General features: G+C 41.7%; 1 protein-coding gene across 6 annotated transcripts in view; it reads left to right on the forward strand.

The window, feature by feature from the left end:
* The window catches only part of MAPK10 (mitogen-activated protein kinase 10), a 252,552-nt gene that overhangs the window by 102,435 nt on the left and 131,338 nt on the right, over nt 1-18,779 (forward strand). For all 6 annotated transcript variants that reach the window (XM_070758061.1, XM_070758063.1, XM_070758064.1 and 3 more), the window contains one exon: nt 6,252-6,323. In XM_070758061.1, the coding sequence (XP_070614162.1) occupies nt 6,252-6,323 (72 nt within the window). The remainder of the gene's footprint in view (nt 1-6,251; nt 6,324-18,779) is intronic.

Below are 18,779 nucleotides of genomic sequence, written 5' to 3' on the forward strand. Positions count from 1 at the left end.
AAGGTCACAAACGTGACGGCACAAGATTTCTGCAGGCAGTAAAGATGGGAAGCCCAAGGGAAGCGTGAAAGTGCCCCCCTGTTAGAGCGAAAGAGCAGCCTTTGTCTCTGCCCCGGCTCCAGCCTTGACATCTCTGCTAATGGCAGGGGCTTCTTCCTCCAGAATCTAGGAAACTAAAAGTCCATGTTCAACTTCCAAAGGGCACTTTTACTATATCAGACGAAAAAAGGAAAAAGGCGCATAGAATGCACATTGCAAAACACCCCCAACCCCCTCCCAATTACAGCCCCTTGGCAACCCACCCAATCCTCAGCGTCCATAAGCGTCAGGTGCATCTTCCATTCCAATTTTTTTCTGGAATGTGGTGGCCATTGACCCTGGGTTGGAGATAAGCAGGTCTGCTCTGCGTAGCTGTGACGGGCAGAGGAGGGGGCGCCATACGTTCCCCGCCCTTTCCTTTTAATACATAGCAAACCTTTACACGGGTCCTCCCCCCTTCCGCCAGTTCTGATGGAAGCCGCTCAGGCAAGACATGAAGAAAGAAAAATGCAGAGCCTGGTAGCTTCAGAACCCCATCCTCATTCATCTTCCCATTCTCTAAACTGGCCCCCAGCATCAACGGTGTTTTCCAAACTCTGCAGAGCGATGGAGCGGTGGCGGGTTGCTACTGGTTTGACCCAGTAGCGGTGAGGCCGGAGGCTCCCCCCACCCGCCCGGACATTATCTAAAAACGCTCTGCTCATGTGTAGAAGCTCCTGCGCATGCACAGAAGTGTTTTGTGGCCCCGGCGTGCTTCCGTTCCCAAACTGGTAGCAAAGGTAAGTAGAACCCATTACGGGTACGGAGGCTTCAGGCCTAACCACAACGCATTTACTTTGATGTAGTATTTTAAAAAAAAGATGGCATGACTTATGACATACATTTAATTGATTGACACAATACAGTAATCCCTCTCTACTTCGCAGTTCATCTTTTGCGGATTCGCTACTTCACGGGTTTTCAAAGGGGGCTTAAATCCATTAAAAAAAATTAAATCCATTAAAAATTCATAAAATTCTTCTACAGTACTGCTGTACTCTATTAAAGAAACTGGTAGGATGTCACATGTAGTTCTATTTGAGAAACAATATAGAATGGCTGTTTAATGCAAAGGGAGGGTTTTAAATTCCAAATACACGTTAAATACATTAAAAAATATATTTCCTCTACTTCACGGGAATTCATTTTTCACGGGTGTGTGTGTGTGTGTGTGTGTCTTGGAACGCATCCCCCGCGAAAAACGAGGGGTCACTGTACACTAACCCCAAAGCAAGCAAAGAGCATGATGGGTTTGTTGAGACATTTGTGGGGGGGTTTTTTTGTTTAAATCTGTGGCTTCTTTCCTCCCCATTCCTTTCTGGTAGAAAGTTTAATCTAGAACAGAGTTGGGGAAAGATGGTCCCTTTAGGGCTTGTGGACTCCATCTCCCAGAATTGCTGAGCCTGCATGGCCCACTCAGGAACTCTGGGAGTTGAAGTCCACCAGTCGTAAAAGGGCCATTGTTCCCCATCCAAATTTACAAAGAGGGGAGCTCTATTAAGGTCAACACTTCCTTGGAACAATATTTGAACTGAAAGTTTTTCAGCTCAGCTGTAGGAAATCTGTTAAAATCCTCTGCAGCATTAACTTTGGATAGGTCCATTTTGATACTACCACATTAAAATAAAATAATAATGATGTAGTCCTTATATTTAGGGCCTTAGGTGAGTGGAGAAGATAGTGATGTGAAAATTGTGCCTTACTATACCATAATTGTGCAATTTTCATTTTTAAAAAAAAGGGTAAATAGAGTTGGGGAGGAACCTCGTCTAGTCCAAATCACCTGCTAACAAGAGAAGGTGGTTATTTTGTGGTGCTCAGTTCTTTTTATCCTACAAAACATTTGTGTGCTTAAAAAGAATCCCTGCTAATAATATATTATATGATTGCATAAATGATATGGATCAAGGCTGCAAATACAACAACAGAAATGCATTCATTAGATTGCTATTTTTGTTCTTTTGCTAAACAATTTTAATAACTTGTGTGTGTGAAATGTAATAAGGAAATTCTGCATCTATGAAAGCAATTAGCATCCTGCAGCTCTTTTCACTGACATCTGACATTTAAGAGCTGATTTTTAGTCTGATTTCTCCGTTGATAAAATTGGATAAAAATGCAGGCTACTTTTAAAGCACATCTTGTATTTGCTATTTCAAACAGTCAGTTGTCCTAAAAATAATTCTAGTTGTAGTTAACTATCAAGAGTACTCACTTAGATTTAAATATGTGTATATATCTTTGTATACCGAAGACTTGATATCTGGAGTCTGCCACAGTCATTTGAAATCCCGTCACCGTTAGAGAGAAAAGTAGGCAACAGAAGTAGGGCAAAGTTAATAGGCAAATGAATCTATGTCATGGGTGTCAAACCCGCCGCATCACCTTGCATCACGTTACATTTCACGACATTTTCCCCATTCGCAGAGCTGGGGTGGGCGTGGCCTGCACGCAATGCATCTGGCCTGCAGACCGCCAGTTTGACACCCTTGCTCTATGACTATCCTACGTTGAGAAAGACATGTTGTATCTCCAGGTTGTAGGAGGCATTTGTCTAATGACCCTTTATGACAGGGACTTTAATTCCCAGAATTCCCCAGCTGACATGGCTGAATAAGGAATTCTAGGAACTAAAATCCAAAATTGCCAAGTTTGGAAACCCTCACTCTATAAAATCATCGTTGTCATCATCATCATCATCAACATCATCAACATCAATGCTACACATTCAAAGAACACATCCTAGATCTGAATGGATGAAATATTGTCTTCTGTCTCTGTTCCTTCCCAAGGACCACTTGATAATTAATTACCACTCATACAATGAACCTGAAAGATTACATTTTCTATAAATCTCTCTCTGTCCAGTGGTGGATTGCTACCAATGCGGGAGGCAACTCTGCACCGGTAGCGACCGCCAGATTGCGCAATTTGAGCGTGACCGCTCCGGTGTCAGTTCTTTGGGTGCCACCATCTTTTTTCTTGAATTTTTGCTCTTTTTTTGCTTCCTTTGTCTGCGCAAAAGCAAAGTCTCACAAGGGGACACTCGCGCTTGTGAAATTTTGGCGATTTTTTTTGCTTCTGCACATGCGTTGCTTCCAGGCAGGCGTCCTCAGTGTGATTTTGTTTCCGTGCATGCGTGGAAGAAAAAAATTGCCAAAATCTCTTGCACACGTGTCCCCTCACAAGATTTCAGCACATTTTTGCTCCCTGTCCATGCGTAGAAGCAAATTCATGCAAATAGGAATTCCTTATTTTACTTCACTGTAACTGGAATATTACCTCAGGTACTAAGGTAATATTACCTCAGGTACTGAGGTAATATTACCTCAGGTACCGTTGCGATCAAAGAACCACCGCAAACATTTTTAAAGCAGTTCATCAGTTAAAACACAAAGCATCCAGCCCATCTCTCAACGTTTATAAAAGCTCTCGGTATTTCTAACAGGATGGCTTTGCCAGATTAGCTGAGGCCTTTAAGTCGCTGAACCTCATTGCTTGCTCTTTTGTGGACACGTAAGCTGAAAGGCCCCCATAATGCGGCTTATTCCCTTTTTAATATTTTTTTAAGATAAATTTTATTTATATACATAAATATATATATATACAATACATAAATCGATACAACTACATATAAAATAAAAACAAAAAAACCCATAAAAACATGTTCAATGCGGCTTATTCCTCTGCAATCATCATTCTGGGAGTAAGACAATTTTTAAAAACAAGGGTTGAGAAGGAACAAGGTGATTATAAGTTGTTGGCTGTATCATTTATAAGCATTTTTAGCAAGTGGCAATATGCTGAAAGAAGAGGGCTTGGAATACTTTGGCATTTTCACAGGTAAAAAAGGGGCTTGGCGCCTCCTTTCCGTGTCGCTTCTCCAGATACATAAAACAGTCTGATTTAGAGATTGTAGTAGCTGGAAACCTATAAATGTGGCTTGGAAGCAGGACTCCACGTACAGGCTATTAGTAAACATAGCGGGAATCAGAAGCTCATAAAAGATTCCTTTTTGCTACATTTTCACCACGCGGCAACCACCGACCCCGTTTTTTATTTAATCCTCCCAAATGCTATTAAGTGCGGCCCCTTTGGAGTGATCAGCTTTTCTCATCCCCACGTCCAAAATCCATTTACTTTGTAATTTCCTTGTGCACGCGAGTCAACAAGAACATACGTATAATGAGAATACGTCCACTTTACTGGTACTGTCTAAATGGGTGTGAATCTCCCTACCTGGGGTCAATTAGAAAGGACTGGAGCTCCTTCCATGCTACCCACGTCCAAAATGAGTCCTCCTGAATTTAGAAGGCTTTGTTCCCAGAAAAGGGGTTTGAGATTTCGTCTTCGAATAAAGAAGTCTTTTATCTGCGGCACACGTTATAAGGAAGTGGGACATTAATATACCAAACGTCAATCATTTTGAAATTAAATTTGTTGTTCTTTCAATAAGGAGGAATAGAAGTTTGACGAAGTAGGTATTTTCTGGTTTGGGAGCTGCTTCTTTTTATGAAATACGGGGAGTCCTCAACTTATGGCCACAGCTGAGCGCAAAATTTTATGTTGCTAAGCAGTAACAGTTGTTAAAAGAGTTTTGCTCATTTTTGCGACCTTTCTTCCCACATTTGTTAAGTGAATCATAGCAGTAGCTAAGTTAGTAACAGGGCTGTTAAATGAACCTGGCTTCCCCATCAACTTTATTTTATTTATTTTATTTATTTATTGTATTTCTGTGCCACCCAACTCCCGAAGGACTCTGGGTAGCTTACTTTTTAAAAAAAAAATTTTTTTTATTGATTTTATAATATAAAACACACATACAACATATAACAAGTGCACAGTGACTCTGGGTAGCTTACAACAGGATATAAAATACACTTAAAAACATTATAAAAGTTTAAGAAAAAAAACAGTTTAAAAATTACAAACATCAGGGTGTCCATCAAACCTGAAAATAGGGAAATCAGGGAATTGTCAGGGAAATTGGCAGTTCGGGAAATATCAGGGAATTCGTGAAAAAAACAGAATAAATTGGGGGGGGGGAACGAACTGTATTAAAATGTTTAAAGTCAGGGGAAAATCATGTAAAAAACCCCAACAACGGATTGCGCTGCCTGGCAGAGTCAAGCAAAAATGAGAATAACTGTGGAAACAACTTGCTTCTTCAGCTACCGATATTTCTCCATGGCTTGGCCGTTTGGTGTGACGTCATCTATTGACTGCAGCTTAACTAGATTGCAAGTTACAGAGAAAGGTCAGGGAATTTCAAAATGCTTTCCCCCTGGTTACCCTGATACATACATATCATTCAAGACTGGACCTCGTAAAATTGCAAGATCAACGGCCCCAAGCCTGCCGGAAAAGCCAGGTCTTCAATGCTTTCCGGAAGGTCAATCGAGTGGGGGCAGTTGGTTCCAGAGTGCTGGGGCAGCCACAGAGAAGGCCCTTCCCCGCGGGCCCACCAGCCGACACTGTTTAGCTGACGGGGCCTGGAGGAGACCAGCTCTGACCGGTTGCTGGGAACTATGAGGTAGAAGGCGGTATCGGAGATAACCTGGCCCTGAGACATGTAGGACTTTAAATGTAATAACCACACCTTGAACTGACCCTGGAGACCAATAAGGAGCCAGTGCAGCTCCCAGAGGATTGGTGTAATGTGAGTGTACCTAGGTCCACCCACAACCACTCGCGCGGCTGCATTCTGGACCAATTGTAGTCTCCGGACGCTTTTCGGGGTAGCCCCACCTAGAGTGCTTTGCAGTAATCCAACTGTGAGGTGATAAGGGCATGAGTGACTTTGCTGATCAGAAGGTCGTAAGAGGGGATCAAATGACCATCATAAATATGTGATCATGGGGATGCTTCAGTGGTCAGAAGCATGAAAAACGGCCACAGGTCAATGTTTGGTACCATTGCAACTTTGAATGGCCACTAAGTGGAGGACTACCTGCAATTGTGCATGGGGTTGGGTATTGTGTGTGTGTGTGTGTGTGTGTGTGTGTGTATCTGTATTTTTTTAAAAAACAATGTTTGGTGGAAGGTCCATAAACTTGTGCTTTCTCTGACCAACCTCCTCTTTTTCCCCTCCTCTAGGATCCAAAGTGTTTTAGTTAACTTCTCCTGTTCCTCCCCCTTTTTCTCTCCCCCTTTCCCTGTCTCTGCCGTTCTAGTGGACATATGGTCAGTGGGATGCATTATGGGAGAAATGGTGCGCCATAAAATCCTCTTCCCAGGAAGGGACTGTATCCTTCTGCCATCTGCAAGTGTCATTGAGTTATTCTCATAGCTTATAGCTCATCCTGCACTCCCCCAGCCCCATGTGGAATCTATGAGAGGAACACAAAGATAGAGGGGGGAAAAACCCCAAACCAACCAACCGAATTGTAGAGGTGTGTGGAATTATATTATTGGAGTCATCTGAGATCCTGAGATGATGGGTTGGGGGGAAAAAGAAAGGAAAGACTTCATGAACTCAACCTGTCCAGTCTGGAGGACAGAAGGAAAAGGGGGGACAGGATCAAAACATTTAAATATGTGAAAGAGTTAAATAAGGTTCAGGAGGGAAGTGTTTTCAATAGGAAAGTGGACACAAGAACAAGGGGGCACAGTCTGAGGTTAGTTGGGGCCAAGATCAGAAGCAACATGAGAAAATATTATTTTACTGAAAGACTAGTAGATGCTTGGAAAAAACTTCCAGCAGACGTGGTTGGTAAATGCACAGTAACTGAATTTAATCCATGACTGGGATAAACATATATCCATTGTAAGATAAAATACAGGAAATAGTATAAGGGCAGACTAGATGGACCATGAGGTCTTTTTCTGCCTTCAGACTTCTGTGTTTCTATGTTTCTATGAAAACAAATATACAGCAAATATTGTCACCTCCGGTTTTACTCCTCTACTTTTATACGTGTTACAACACTATTAAGAAAATGGCTGATGTGTTTCTTGAAGCTTTTTTTTTAACTTCCCCACTCCCTTTTTGGCTTGATGTTTTGAACATCGTTCTCCTCCTTTTGACCCTCGTGGTGGCGTCATAATCTTTTGCTTGCTAAATGCATCATTGGTTTGGATCCACCTTTGCGTTGTATGGATTCAGAGATGGGTCAATACAACCGTTACGCTGTGTGCTTTGATTTGTTCCTCTGTTGCCTTCAGTCCTTTCGGATGCAGCTACTCGGATTTTCGGAATGAGCTTTTCCTGAGTAATAATAATATCGCTATTATTATGCATGCGGTTCTGTATTTATGAAGAAGACTCTGGCTTGGCTTTTGCCCATTTGAGCTTTGGGTGAGATTCTCTTGACCCCTCTCTCAAGATGGTGAAAGTAATTTTGGAAAATACAAAGAATTAAAACAAAGAAGAAAGAAAAGTTCTATCTTAGCTGTGGGAGGATAGAACAAGAAATCCTATTAATAAGAGGGAATAAATTGTATGTTTATTTCAACATTCTTTGTCTTAAAACGAAACAAATATGTCATTGATAAATTGGTGTTGAATCTCCTGACAACTGGTATGATGGCTGGACAGTCGTGAGTATTCAGCAATCTGGGTTGTAAAAGTACAGTGATATGTCCAATATATTGAGGCAAATTCTCCAGTCTTATATATAGAGAAAGTGGGCTCTTATTGAATAATAGGAAGTCTGTATCATCTACGTACACCAGCTTGCATTGAAAATCAGATGTAAAGATTAACAGGTGAATTGTCAGATAACCACACATCTGTAGAGATTTCCATTTTGCTTGAAAAAGCCACCTGGAGTGATATCAGCAACATCCCTAAATAAATCATCTACTCATCACAATTGTAATCTATCTCAAATGCCCCACAAGTTGGGGTTTAGGCCCACCTGGAACAACAGGTATTTCTGATATCTGCAAGGTTTTCAGGGACATAAGGGAATTTCATCCTGTGTCAATCAAGAGAGAGAAACATGACCTACTTTATAATTTTGAGTGTGTCCTGAAAGATATAAAGCTTTTGTTCAGTTCTAAGTTTCAATTTTTCCCCCCTATTTTGGCATGCTCATTTTTTTTTTGTCAAGAGATATTGAAATATGCTTTTTGGAAGTTGTCTACCCTGTCATACTTTTCAATAAATATAAATCCAGCATCACTTCCAAGGCATAAAATCACATGATGTGTTTTATATATTCATACAAGCAAACATGAATCATTGCTTGATTTTTTTCATTTGCTAAATGTAAAACAAATGACTCCAAACATTTCCCATATCATAGATTCAAAATTTTAAAAAAAATATTCACCTGTACCCCACTCTATGAAAGAGGAAGATAACTAATTTTATCTATAGTATTTGCTGCTATTACGGTTTGGATGCAGGGAAATACGTTGTAACTTTGAATACTCAATGTGATTTAGATTATAGTTTCCATGGATTTATTTACTTTGCCCCCAAAGCGATTCATCCAAGCAGTGGATTACTTAAAGGCAATATAAATGGCAGTTTAGTGGGATTTCAATCAAGAACATGGGACAAGAGCAAAGAGTTAGACTTTGCCTTCCTTGTAGATTAAAATCTTGCTCTACATTGGACTCCATGCTCTTGTATTAAAAAGAAAATATAGCTGTTGATTGGCCCATCTTTTAAAGTAATGTCTCATTGACTTGCATTGGATTAAACTATTTCTTTAGCTTTAGTATTTGTAAGCACGATTGTAGAGAGGAAGTCACTTTTCATATATTTTAAAGATATATATTTTTTTGGCAGTACATTTATTTGCAAACTCCGAATGCCCCACTCTATTATAGTGACATTCAAATAGCAAAGAAATATCACTTCCAGTCCTTTCGCTGCCTGCAGTTCTGTACAATTGATGTTGTTTAAATGGCTAACAGGATTCAGTAGCGAAATAAATGCATTACCAAATAGTGAAAAAATATGTTCTCACACATAGCAGTACAGATTTCCGCTAACCATGTGGCCTATACTCTTAAGATGTTTGCCCATCTGGTGGGTTGAATAAATAATGTCAGATTTTACTTTTGCAGAAACTAAATACTTTTACCTTTTATTTAGAGTTTTACTTTGGCCCTATCATAGCACAAGGCCCAGTATAGAATAAAGGGTAATTTCCTCCCAACCCCCCTCATTTTCTGTAAGGAAGGAACAAGGCTTTGCTTTCTCTGCATATAAAAATAATAAAGAGAGAAATGTACTCATAAACTGGGGTGGGCATTTGGAAACTTTGAAGATTTGTAGATAGGGTCAGCAATATGAAGTGGAAAATGTTTACAAACTGAAGGGGCAAAGTCTTTAATTTACAGGCGATTACATATTGATTGAGATTAACTCTTGACTAAGGGGAGGAAAAGGGCATTTACTCATTTTATTATCTCATCAGCATAAATGTTGGTAGGAGCAAAACTTTGCTTAAAACAGAAGGAGACTCTTCCTGCCATAACTGCAAGGGCTTTTGAGCTTATGGAAATGTAAAACGATGGTCATAGTTTCTGAACAGCCTGTGAACTTAAACACCTCTTCCCTCTCCACTTCACAGAGATCGTCATGGTCACAAGCCAAAGTGATTTCACACTATGGCCAAGAATAAAATAAATGAAATTCAAGATGCCAGCAAATTTAGATGTGGACCACGGTGTATTTGATTGAAATCAAGTCGATTTAAATTGCTATTTAAATCAGGATTTTAAATCACTAGTAAAAAGGCTTGATTTAAAATTACATCTTTTTCATGGCTACGATCCCAACAAGATATACCAAGGCGGGGAGAAGCGAGATATACTGATGTCCCCAAAGACCAGTAATGGGTTGCTGCCCCCATGTGGGGGAGGGGGGGTGAGAGGGGGAGACACACAGGGTAGAAAGTTTTTGCACTATTCATTGAATACTTAAGTTTTTTTATTGCCTTTCCTTCTCTAGTACCTTAGTATGATCCTTAACTACTTTTAAAATAGGAAATAATTAAATAGTATGTTTTTACCCATAAATGCTTTCATCATTTTAATCATTATCTAGAACTGAACTGCAATTAAAGAAAAGTGGGCTACTTGCCTAATCTGTTATCCTACTGACCCTTGTGGGTTCAGTACAAAACCTTAAAATGTTACTGTGCTCCTCAACAAATAAGGCTGTCCATCATTTGTCCTTTTTGTTGCTATTCAAATAAGGTAACTTAAGAGTCCAAGCACCTATTTGAAAACTTACCTTGGTCAGTAAACCATTCCCACCCAGTCACATGACCTTTAAGCCACCCCCGGGTCACATGATTGCCAAGCCACTCCCACCTGGTCACATGACCAGCAAGCCACACCCACAAAACAAGCCACACCTACAGTATGGCAGTAAATTTTTTGGGCAGCCCATCACTGTCAAAGATTTCCCATAGGACTTTTGGGATGGGGGAGGCTGCAGAATATGGGACTTCCTGTCCCAAAGTCCCACCTAATGAGGAAGACTGTTTTAAGGATTGCTTTGTGGTCATCTTCTTGCAATTGGATTATTATTATTATTATTATTTTCAAATTCCCAATCAGAGATACGGATATTTGTGACAAATGATTGGAGACTGTATGAATCGGGGAGGCTTCCCTCCTCCTTCATTCTGTCCATGTGCTCTGAGATTGTGGAGAAGAGGTCACTGCAAACTTGCCGATCAATTAATTGCAAGGGAGTCATTGAGGTATTTGTAACTCTGCATCCGAAAGGCCATGACATCCAGATGGAGCTGCCTGAACTTTTGAAACGGTTTCATCAGAAGTGCCATCCTCAAATCTAGTGGCAGTGAGTTTCTAGAGGATAATTGCAGCTAATTTTTTTTTGTCTTGTTCCAATTCAATGCTAGTTTCACCCGCTGATTCTAAGTTCTAACAGAGAAGAAATATGCTGCCACCATCTGCTTTCTTCCTATTGTGGGAGATATTTCACACTTCTGTCTTTCTTACCCTTTCATTTTTTAATTTTTATTTTGGGGTAAAATACCAACCTGCCAACCCCTCACACATAATTTGATATTCGACAGGGAGAATTTACTGCATATGAAGATGGGTAATCCTCGACTTACAACCACAACTGAGCCTAGTACAGTGGTCCCCCTACTTAAGAACTTAATTCGTTCCGTGACCAGGTTCTTAAATAGAAAAGTTTGTAAGTAGAAGCAATTTCCCCCATAGGAATCAATGTAAAAGCAAATAATGCAGGCAAACCCATTAGGAAAGAAATAAAAGCTCAGAGTTTGGGTGGGAGGAGGAGGAGGAAGAGGAAGAGGAGGAGGACAGTCGCTGCCGAAGGAAGAAGGGGAGGGGAGGGGAATTTAAAAAAATCCAAAACTTTAAGGCTTAAAAGAAAAAAAAGTGGGACTCTGAGCCAGCGAGGAGGAGCATGCGCCTCATCTCACCCAGGCGGGTGAGAGGGCGGAACCTGCCGCTCCTTTGACCAAAAGATGGCTGCTGCTGCTGCTCCCTGCTTCCCCTTCCTTCCCATGCTGAAGGGCTCCCCTCTCCTCTCACTCGCTCGCTTTGTAGCTGGCGCCTTCCCTTCACTGTGGTGACTCCTCGGCTTGGCTGAAGCCGAGTTGATCCGGCCCTTTTGCCTTTCCGCTTTGTTCGCCTCCTTAAGCGCCACCGAAAGGCTCCTCTGGCAGCCCAGAAAAGCCCAAGATGGCCGGGATTAAAGGGGAAATGGCAGGAAACTGGCCGGGCCTTCGCGCCGCTCTCAAATTTCCTGGGAAATTTTTCTGGGCTTGAGGTCTTAAGTAGAAAATGTTTCTTGAGAAGAGGCAAAGGAGCCTGGAGCACAATACAAAAAACAGCAATAAAACAAATTAAAACACCTATAAGGGCAACTACATTTCCCTTGGGTGAATTTCAGATTTAGGCAACTAAAAATCCTCTAGCCTTCGGATCTGTAATACCACACCATGAACCCCTGATAGAATCATAATCAGGGTTTCCTTTGCTGACTTTATTGCATGGATAGGCTAGTATATTGTGAAGTCATCTCAGCATTCAAATAATTTTTACCAGAAGAGCCATATGATATCATCTAGATTGGAAACATAGGGTTTCCCAAGATTGCGTTGTTTGCACACCTGACCTCTGGTCAGAGGAAATGAGATACTTCACTCCAAACTCACCCTACACCCCTTAACAGTTACGGAGGGTTTCCACAGAAGTTGGTCTTTCCACCATAATCTCCCAGATGCGTCTGTTTTACTGATTTTACGAGGGTCTCCCAGAAACTTACGTACCACTTTTTTTTTTCTTCAACAATCACACAATCAAACTTACACGCTAGGAAAAAAAATGATGCAAAAACACCAAAGTCCTTGAAACCCCACCTCCGGACTTCCATTGCCAGCCGAAGCGCCTGTTTTTGCGCTGGTGGGATTCCCCTGCTGGGATTCCCCTGCAGCATCGCAAAAACGCGGGAGTCCGGAGGTGGGGTTTCCCATGGAGGGGAGCCTCAGGGGAATCCCACCAGCGCGAAAACGGGCGCTTCGGCTGGCAAAAGGGGTGGATTTTGGGCTTGCACACATTAATCGCGTTGCCATTGATTCCTGTGGGAAACATTGTTTCCTCTTTCGAACTTTTCACCTTACGAACCTCGTCCTGGAACCAATTAAGTTCGTAAGACAAGATATCACTGTATTGCTATTCATTTTTTTTTGCCCAGCTCAATGATGTAAGTCAGGGGGTTAGTTAAGACAGAGGTGGTAGGACAACGGAGGGAGAATTCAACCAATGACTGTCTTGAATTTCTACCCATTTAATGGAGAATCTGTTCATAGATACGTTGCCGATTGCACTTAAATACTAAGCCTGCTTTATGCAGAAATATAAGAAAAATTAATTGTGGACTGGGAAAAAGAGCAGATTTTTTTAAATCCGAAGCCAGGGGGCCAAAAATAGCGATCAGTGACACCTTCATTAGCAGCTCAGTTCCCTTCGGTTTTGTGTTCCAACCTTGTGCCTGGCTGCTGCCTCTAGCACCCCCCCCCCCCCTCCTGTGGCTCAAAGGCTGAGGACGCGATAGAAGGGTCTGCAAGGGAAGGCGAGCGGGAGGCGCAGATGGAGGCCACAGAGATCGGTTGCCATGGAATTCTGATTCTACTCCTAATTAGAACTCCTGATTCAGGATTAAAAATAAAAAAGAACCACCGCCACCACCACCACAGCCACATTCCCAGGAATCCCACATCCTAGTAGCAAGGGGCCGTGCCTGACCAGATACGTCGTTCTCATTTGTGTGTTGTTCTGTTGCTGTGTTCTTGTTTGCCTTCATTTCATTTTTTGTTTTGTTTTGTTTCGTTTTCAGTTGACATGTGGTCAGTAGGGTGCATCATGGGAGAAATGATTAAAGGTGCTGTGTTGTTTCCTGGCACGGATCGTATCCTTCCTAGGCTGCGGGCTCCTCTAGGCCGCACGGTTGTCCGAATTGAAGCTCCTGATTTGGAGTCGCGGGATCAATCAATAAGAGGGCAATAAACATTGTACGTAACGTTCTGTGTTAGCAAAAACCTCAGAAGAGAAGGATTGAGGGGTCGTGATTTCTTACAGCCTCAAAATGGGTGAACAGTGTGGTCGGGCAGTAGGGAAAGCAAGTAGGATGCTTGGCTGCATAGCTAGAGGTATAACAAGCAGGAAGAGGGAGATTGTGATCCCGCTATATAGAGCGCTGGTGAGACCCCATTTGGAATAATACTGTGTTCAGTTCTGGAGACCTCACCTACAAAAAGATACGGACAAAATTGAACGGGTCCAAAGACGGGCTACAAGAATGGTGGAAGGTCTTAAGCATAAAACGTATCAGGAAAGACTTCATGAACTCAATCTGCATAGTCTGGAGGACAGAAGGAAAAGGGGAGACATGATCGAAACATTTAAATATGTGAAAGGGTTAAATAAGGTTCAGGAGGGAAGTGTTTTTAATAGGAAAGTGAACACAAGAACCACGGGACACAATCTGAAGTTAGTTGGGGGAAAGATCAAAAGCAACGTGAGAAAATATTATTTGACTGAAAGAGTAGTAGATCCTTGGAACAAACTTCCAGCAGACGTGGTAGATAAATCCACAGTGACTGAATTTAAACATGCCTGGGATAAACATATATCCATCCTAAGATAAAATACAGGAAATAGTATAAGGGCAGACTAGATGGACCATGAGGTCTTTTTCTGCCCTCAGTCTTCTATGTTTCTATGTTTCTATGCCTTCCTATCACTGCAATATCTTCTGTTTGAACCTTTGCCATAGATTCAGAATTCCTGGATTCCCCGCCCCCTGTTTATCGAGCATTTAACTTAACTGTGTTACAACAGATCCTCCTAAGCCAGGGATGGCAATTCTATGGCACATGAGCCGTTGCCCTAGCTCAGCTCCAACATCCATGTGTGTGCCAGCCAGCTGATTTTTGGCTTGCACAGAGGCCCCAGGAGGGCGTTTTTGGCTTCCATAGAGCCGCCGGAGGGATGGGGGAAGGCGTTTTTACCCTCCTTCAGCTCCAGGGAAGCCTTTGGAGCCTGGGGAGGGCAAAACACGAACCTCCTAGGCCTACCAGAAGTTGGGAAACAGGCTCTTTCCAGCCTCCAGAGGGCATCCGGGAAGTAGGGGAAGCTGTTTTTGCCCTCCCCAGGCATTGAATTATGGGTGTGGGCACTCACGCATGCGCGATAGTGCACCCATATGCTCTTTCGGCACCCGGGGGGGGGGGAAGCTCGCCATCACTGTCCTAAGCTCTCCATATGTTAATAAAGCTTATGGCAGAACTTTGTATGTTTAGTCTGGTTTGCAGGAGCATTAATTTAAAAAAAAATGACTCCATGTCCATCCAGTCCAGATTGACTGAATTAAATTAATTGGTTGGAGAGAGAAATCCGTTGCTGAAATATAGTTCGCCGCAGCCCAATCGCCCTGGTGCTGTGCTATCCCATTTAAGCGCATTTTGAAGTTGTGTGCATGCGTGATAGCCACTCGCGCAAGCACAGTTCATGCGCTGAAGGCCACATGCATGCGCGGAGGAGGGGCGCGCGCTCATATTTGCAAACCAGTAGGGAAGGTAAGTGAATAGCACCCCTGGTTCTGCTGTAATTTTACAATTGGCCCATTACAGATAGTTGTAGCATCTTCATCTGACCGTACATACTCGGAAGTTGGTTTTAGCCTTTATATCCTGGCTCAGTGGTCTCCAACCTTGGCAACTTTAAGACTTATGGACTTCAACTCCCAGAATTCCTCAGCCAGCTTTGGGTTCTCTGGAGATGAAGTCCACAAGTCTTAAAGTTGCCAAGGTTGGAGACCACTGTCCTAGCTTGCCTGCATGGAATCTGTTGCCCAGATAAATGAACAATTTATGTGCCCAACAATCTTCCAATGTCTTATCCATGACTGTGTTGGGCTGGAATTTAGGGACAGGACCAAAAGTTACCGAAGGAAGTTCTACAGTTGAGAGTGAATAGGAACCTTGGTCCTTCAGCCTCGCCCAACCCCATCATTTTGATACCATGCTTAGCTGCTATCATTTGACAATACGCAGCCCCTCCTTCCGAGAATCCACATGTATTCCCGGTGCTCTGATAAATATAAGGCAATGCAATATCAACCAGGCCCCCCTTTGCCCAGCTATTGCCTTTTTTACCCAGCTATTTTTATCCAATCTTTAATATTGCCTTCCAAATCAGCCATAAATATGAAATGAGTTTCACTTTAGGTGTCCTGTTTCTCCACAAAAAACTCTGGATTCAGTCGTCTTTTTGAAATGGTTTAAGCAAATAGAATAGCTTTTTAATGCAACAATAATTATTTCAAATAAATCAGCAGGAGAGAAGATAAACTTGACTCAAAATAGTCCTATAGATAATGCATTTTAAAAGCCTGCTTTCTTTCAAACAGCTGCATGGTTATTAAAATTTGTTCACGGAGCCTCGATAATTAAACCATTAAAAGCATTTGCTGTGGCAAAATTCCCTAGAAACAACCACTAACACCTGATGATTTGTTTCAAATTCATTCTTAACAGTGTTGGTATTTTTCAACAAATAAGATGAAGGGGAAATATGCATTAAATATGCACTATAAGCCTATACAATGTTTCCTCCTATGCTTTTGTTCTCATTTATACTGTAACTTTTCCCAACAAATGTTATTTTATTTGCAAAAGCTACTTCTACTGATTGTAACTTTGTACACTTGCAAAGGTTTCCTTCCCTGTTCCTTTCATGTGTTAAGATTTGGGCTTGGGTCCATAATCTGCTGGCATTTTCCCCCCCATATTGATAGAAAGGAATATTTGTAGCTCAGGGTTGACCTGTGGGGTCCTTGGACTCAGGCTTGGTCTGAGTCTAGTAGTTTCATTACTGAATTAGGATAATATCACGCATGCCCTTAACACTGATGATGTTACCTAGTTTGGTAGTGAAACGTTTGCAAGAAAAACTCCAGACTCAGAGAAAGCAAGGACTCTATAGTTTTTTTCCCCCATCTCTTGATCTGCATTCTTAGCTACAACAACACAAGAGCACACAACAGATTCAAGCTTTATATTAACCGCTCCAAACTTGACTGTAAAAAATATGACTTCAGTAACTGAGTTGTTGAAGCGTGGAACTCATTACCGGACTCCATAGTGTCATCCCCAAACCCCCAACACTTTACCCTTAGATTATCCACAGTTGACCTCTCCAGATTCCTAAGAGGTCTCCAGATTCCTAAGAGGTCAGTAAGGGGCGAGTACACGTGCACCAGAGTGCCTTCCGTCCCCTGTCCTATTGCTCTCCTATATCTCCTATACCTTTCTTCTATTCCTATATCTCTTCTTCTATTATTTCATTGATATGTTCTATTACTATATCTTCTTTTCTATTCTTTTTTAGATATATTTTACTATGAGTATCTCCTCTATAACCTTCATCATTTATTTTACTATGTGTATATATATATGTATACCCACTAAAACCCTCCTTGTGTATTGGACAAAATCAATCAATCAATAATAAATAAATAATAAATTAGCCAGGCCAGACCATCTGACAGGAAAACATATCAAGACTACATATCGGAATGATACGCCCCAGAAAAATAGGAAGTTCCTTTCTGTATTCATACGAAAAGGTCATCCAAATGTCCTGGGTTAATGTAAAAAAAACAAACCCCGTATGTTTAGAATATGTCAGATGTGATTTTCCTATTGAACAAATGGCAAACTGCCATAGAGATGAACCTTACTTGATAGGCAGATGTAAGATTAAGGTCCAGTGTCTGCAAACAAGCTAGGAATCATAAAACAAACTACCAGTAAGCTTTTTTAAAATTTAGCTTATTATTCTGTCTTTTTGGACCCGTTCAGAAGAGAAGGATTTAGGGGTCGTGATTTCTGACAGTCTCCAAATGGGCGAGCAGTGCGGTCAGGCGGTAGGGAAAGCTAGTAGGATGCTTGGCTCCATAGCTAGAGGTATCACAAGCAGGAAGAGGGAATCACCTCCGGATTTTACGATGCTGCAGGGGAATCCCAGCATTGCAAAAACGGGCGCTTTGCTGGCAACGGAAGTCCGGAGGTGGAGTTTCCCATGGAGGGGAGCCTCAGGGGAACCCCAGCAGTGCAAAAAACAGGCGCTTCGGCTGGCAAAAGGGGCTTGCAGGCATTAATTGCTTTTCCATTGATTCCTATGGGAAACATTGTTTCGTCTTACGAACTTTTCACCTTAAGAACCTCGTCCTAGAACTAATTAAGTTGGTAAGACAAAGTATCACTGTACTTTCTTCTCTTCCGCCGTCTTCAAATCGGTTTCCAAAAATTGTAATTTCTGGCATTTGGAGAATAAAAGTATCCATCAGAATAGACTGGAAAAGAAGGGAATCAATCAATATTAATATAAATCGTAAGGATACAAGGAACAAGTTACAGTCATAAGTGGGAGGAGATGGATGATAGGAACAATGAGAAGACTAATAGTAATAGTAATGCAGTCTTGGTGGTTAATTTGACAATGGTGAGGGAAATATTTGTTTAGCAGAGTGATGGCGTCGGGGAAAAAATGTTCTTGTGTCTAGTTGTCTTAGTGTGCAGTGCTCTGTAGCGTCGTTTTGAGGGTAGAAGTTGAAACGATTTATGTCCAGGATGCAAGAATTTCAGTAAATATTTCCACGGCCCTCTTTTTGACTCATGCAATACACAGGCCCTCAAAGGGAGGATTGTGAAGGATGCCGAAAGTTATTTCTGGATTAAGGCCTTGCAAAAAGAGGAATTCATATTCTTCTCCTTCGGATTTTGTTCTGATCAGACAACAAACTCCGTGCTGATGAATGCGCCAAAATCTATGTGCATGTCCCCCGACATACTGAATAAATGTAGACTTGCTGTCTTTGGTGGGTTTCCTTTGCTACTCTGAAATAGCAGCATCTTGCTGGAATAATAGGTTAATAACATGTTCAGCTACTGGTAGCAATTAATGCTGATGAACTTAGGGAAAAACACATGGACGTTTAGGGAATTGCTACAACAAGAGATTTAAAAAGGGTTACACCCCACTGTTCTTCATCAATCTTGGTAAAATGCAGATATTTTAATCATGGGAGTCTTGTGTTCAAGTACCAGCTGGATGCAGGTACTTATAAAAAGCGTCTCCACTCTCTGTGTCATCCAACACGTATAGATTATGAGGTAAGAATCAGAAACCGATTGGTGTGGATGATGCGGTCACCACTTAAGCCACAAAGG

The sequence above is a fragment of the Erythrolamprus reginae genome, chromosome 7 (genome assembly GCF_031021105.1).
Source record: "Erythrolamprus reginae isolate rEryReg1 chromosome 7, rEryReg1.hap1, whole genome shotgun sequence".
Taxonomy (NCBI): domain Eukaryota; kingdom Metazoa; phylum Chordata; class Lepidosauria; order Squamata; family Dipsadidae; genus Erythrolamprus; species Erythrolamprus reginae.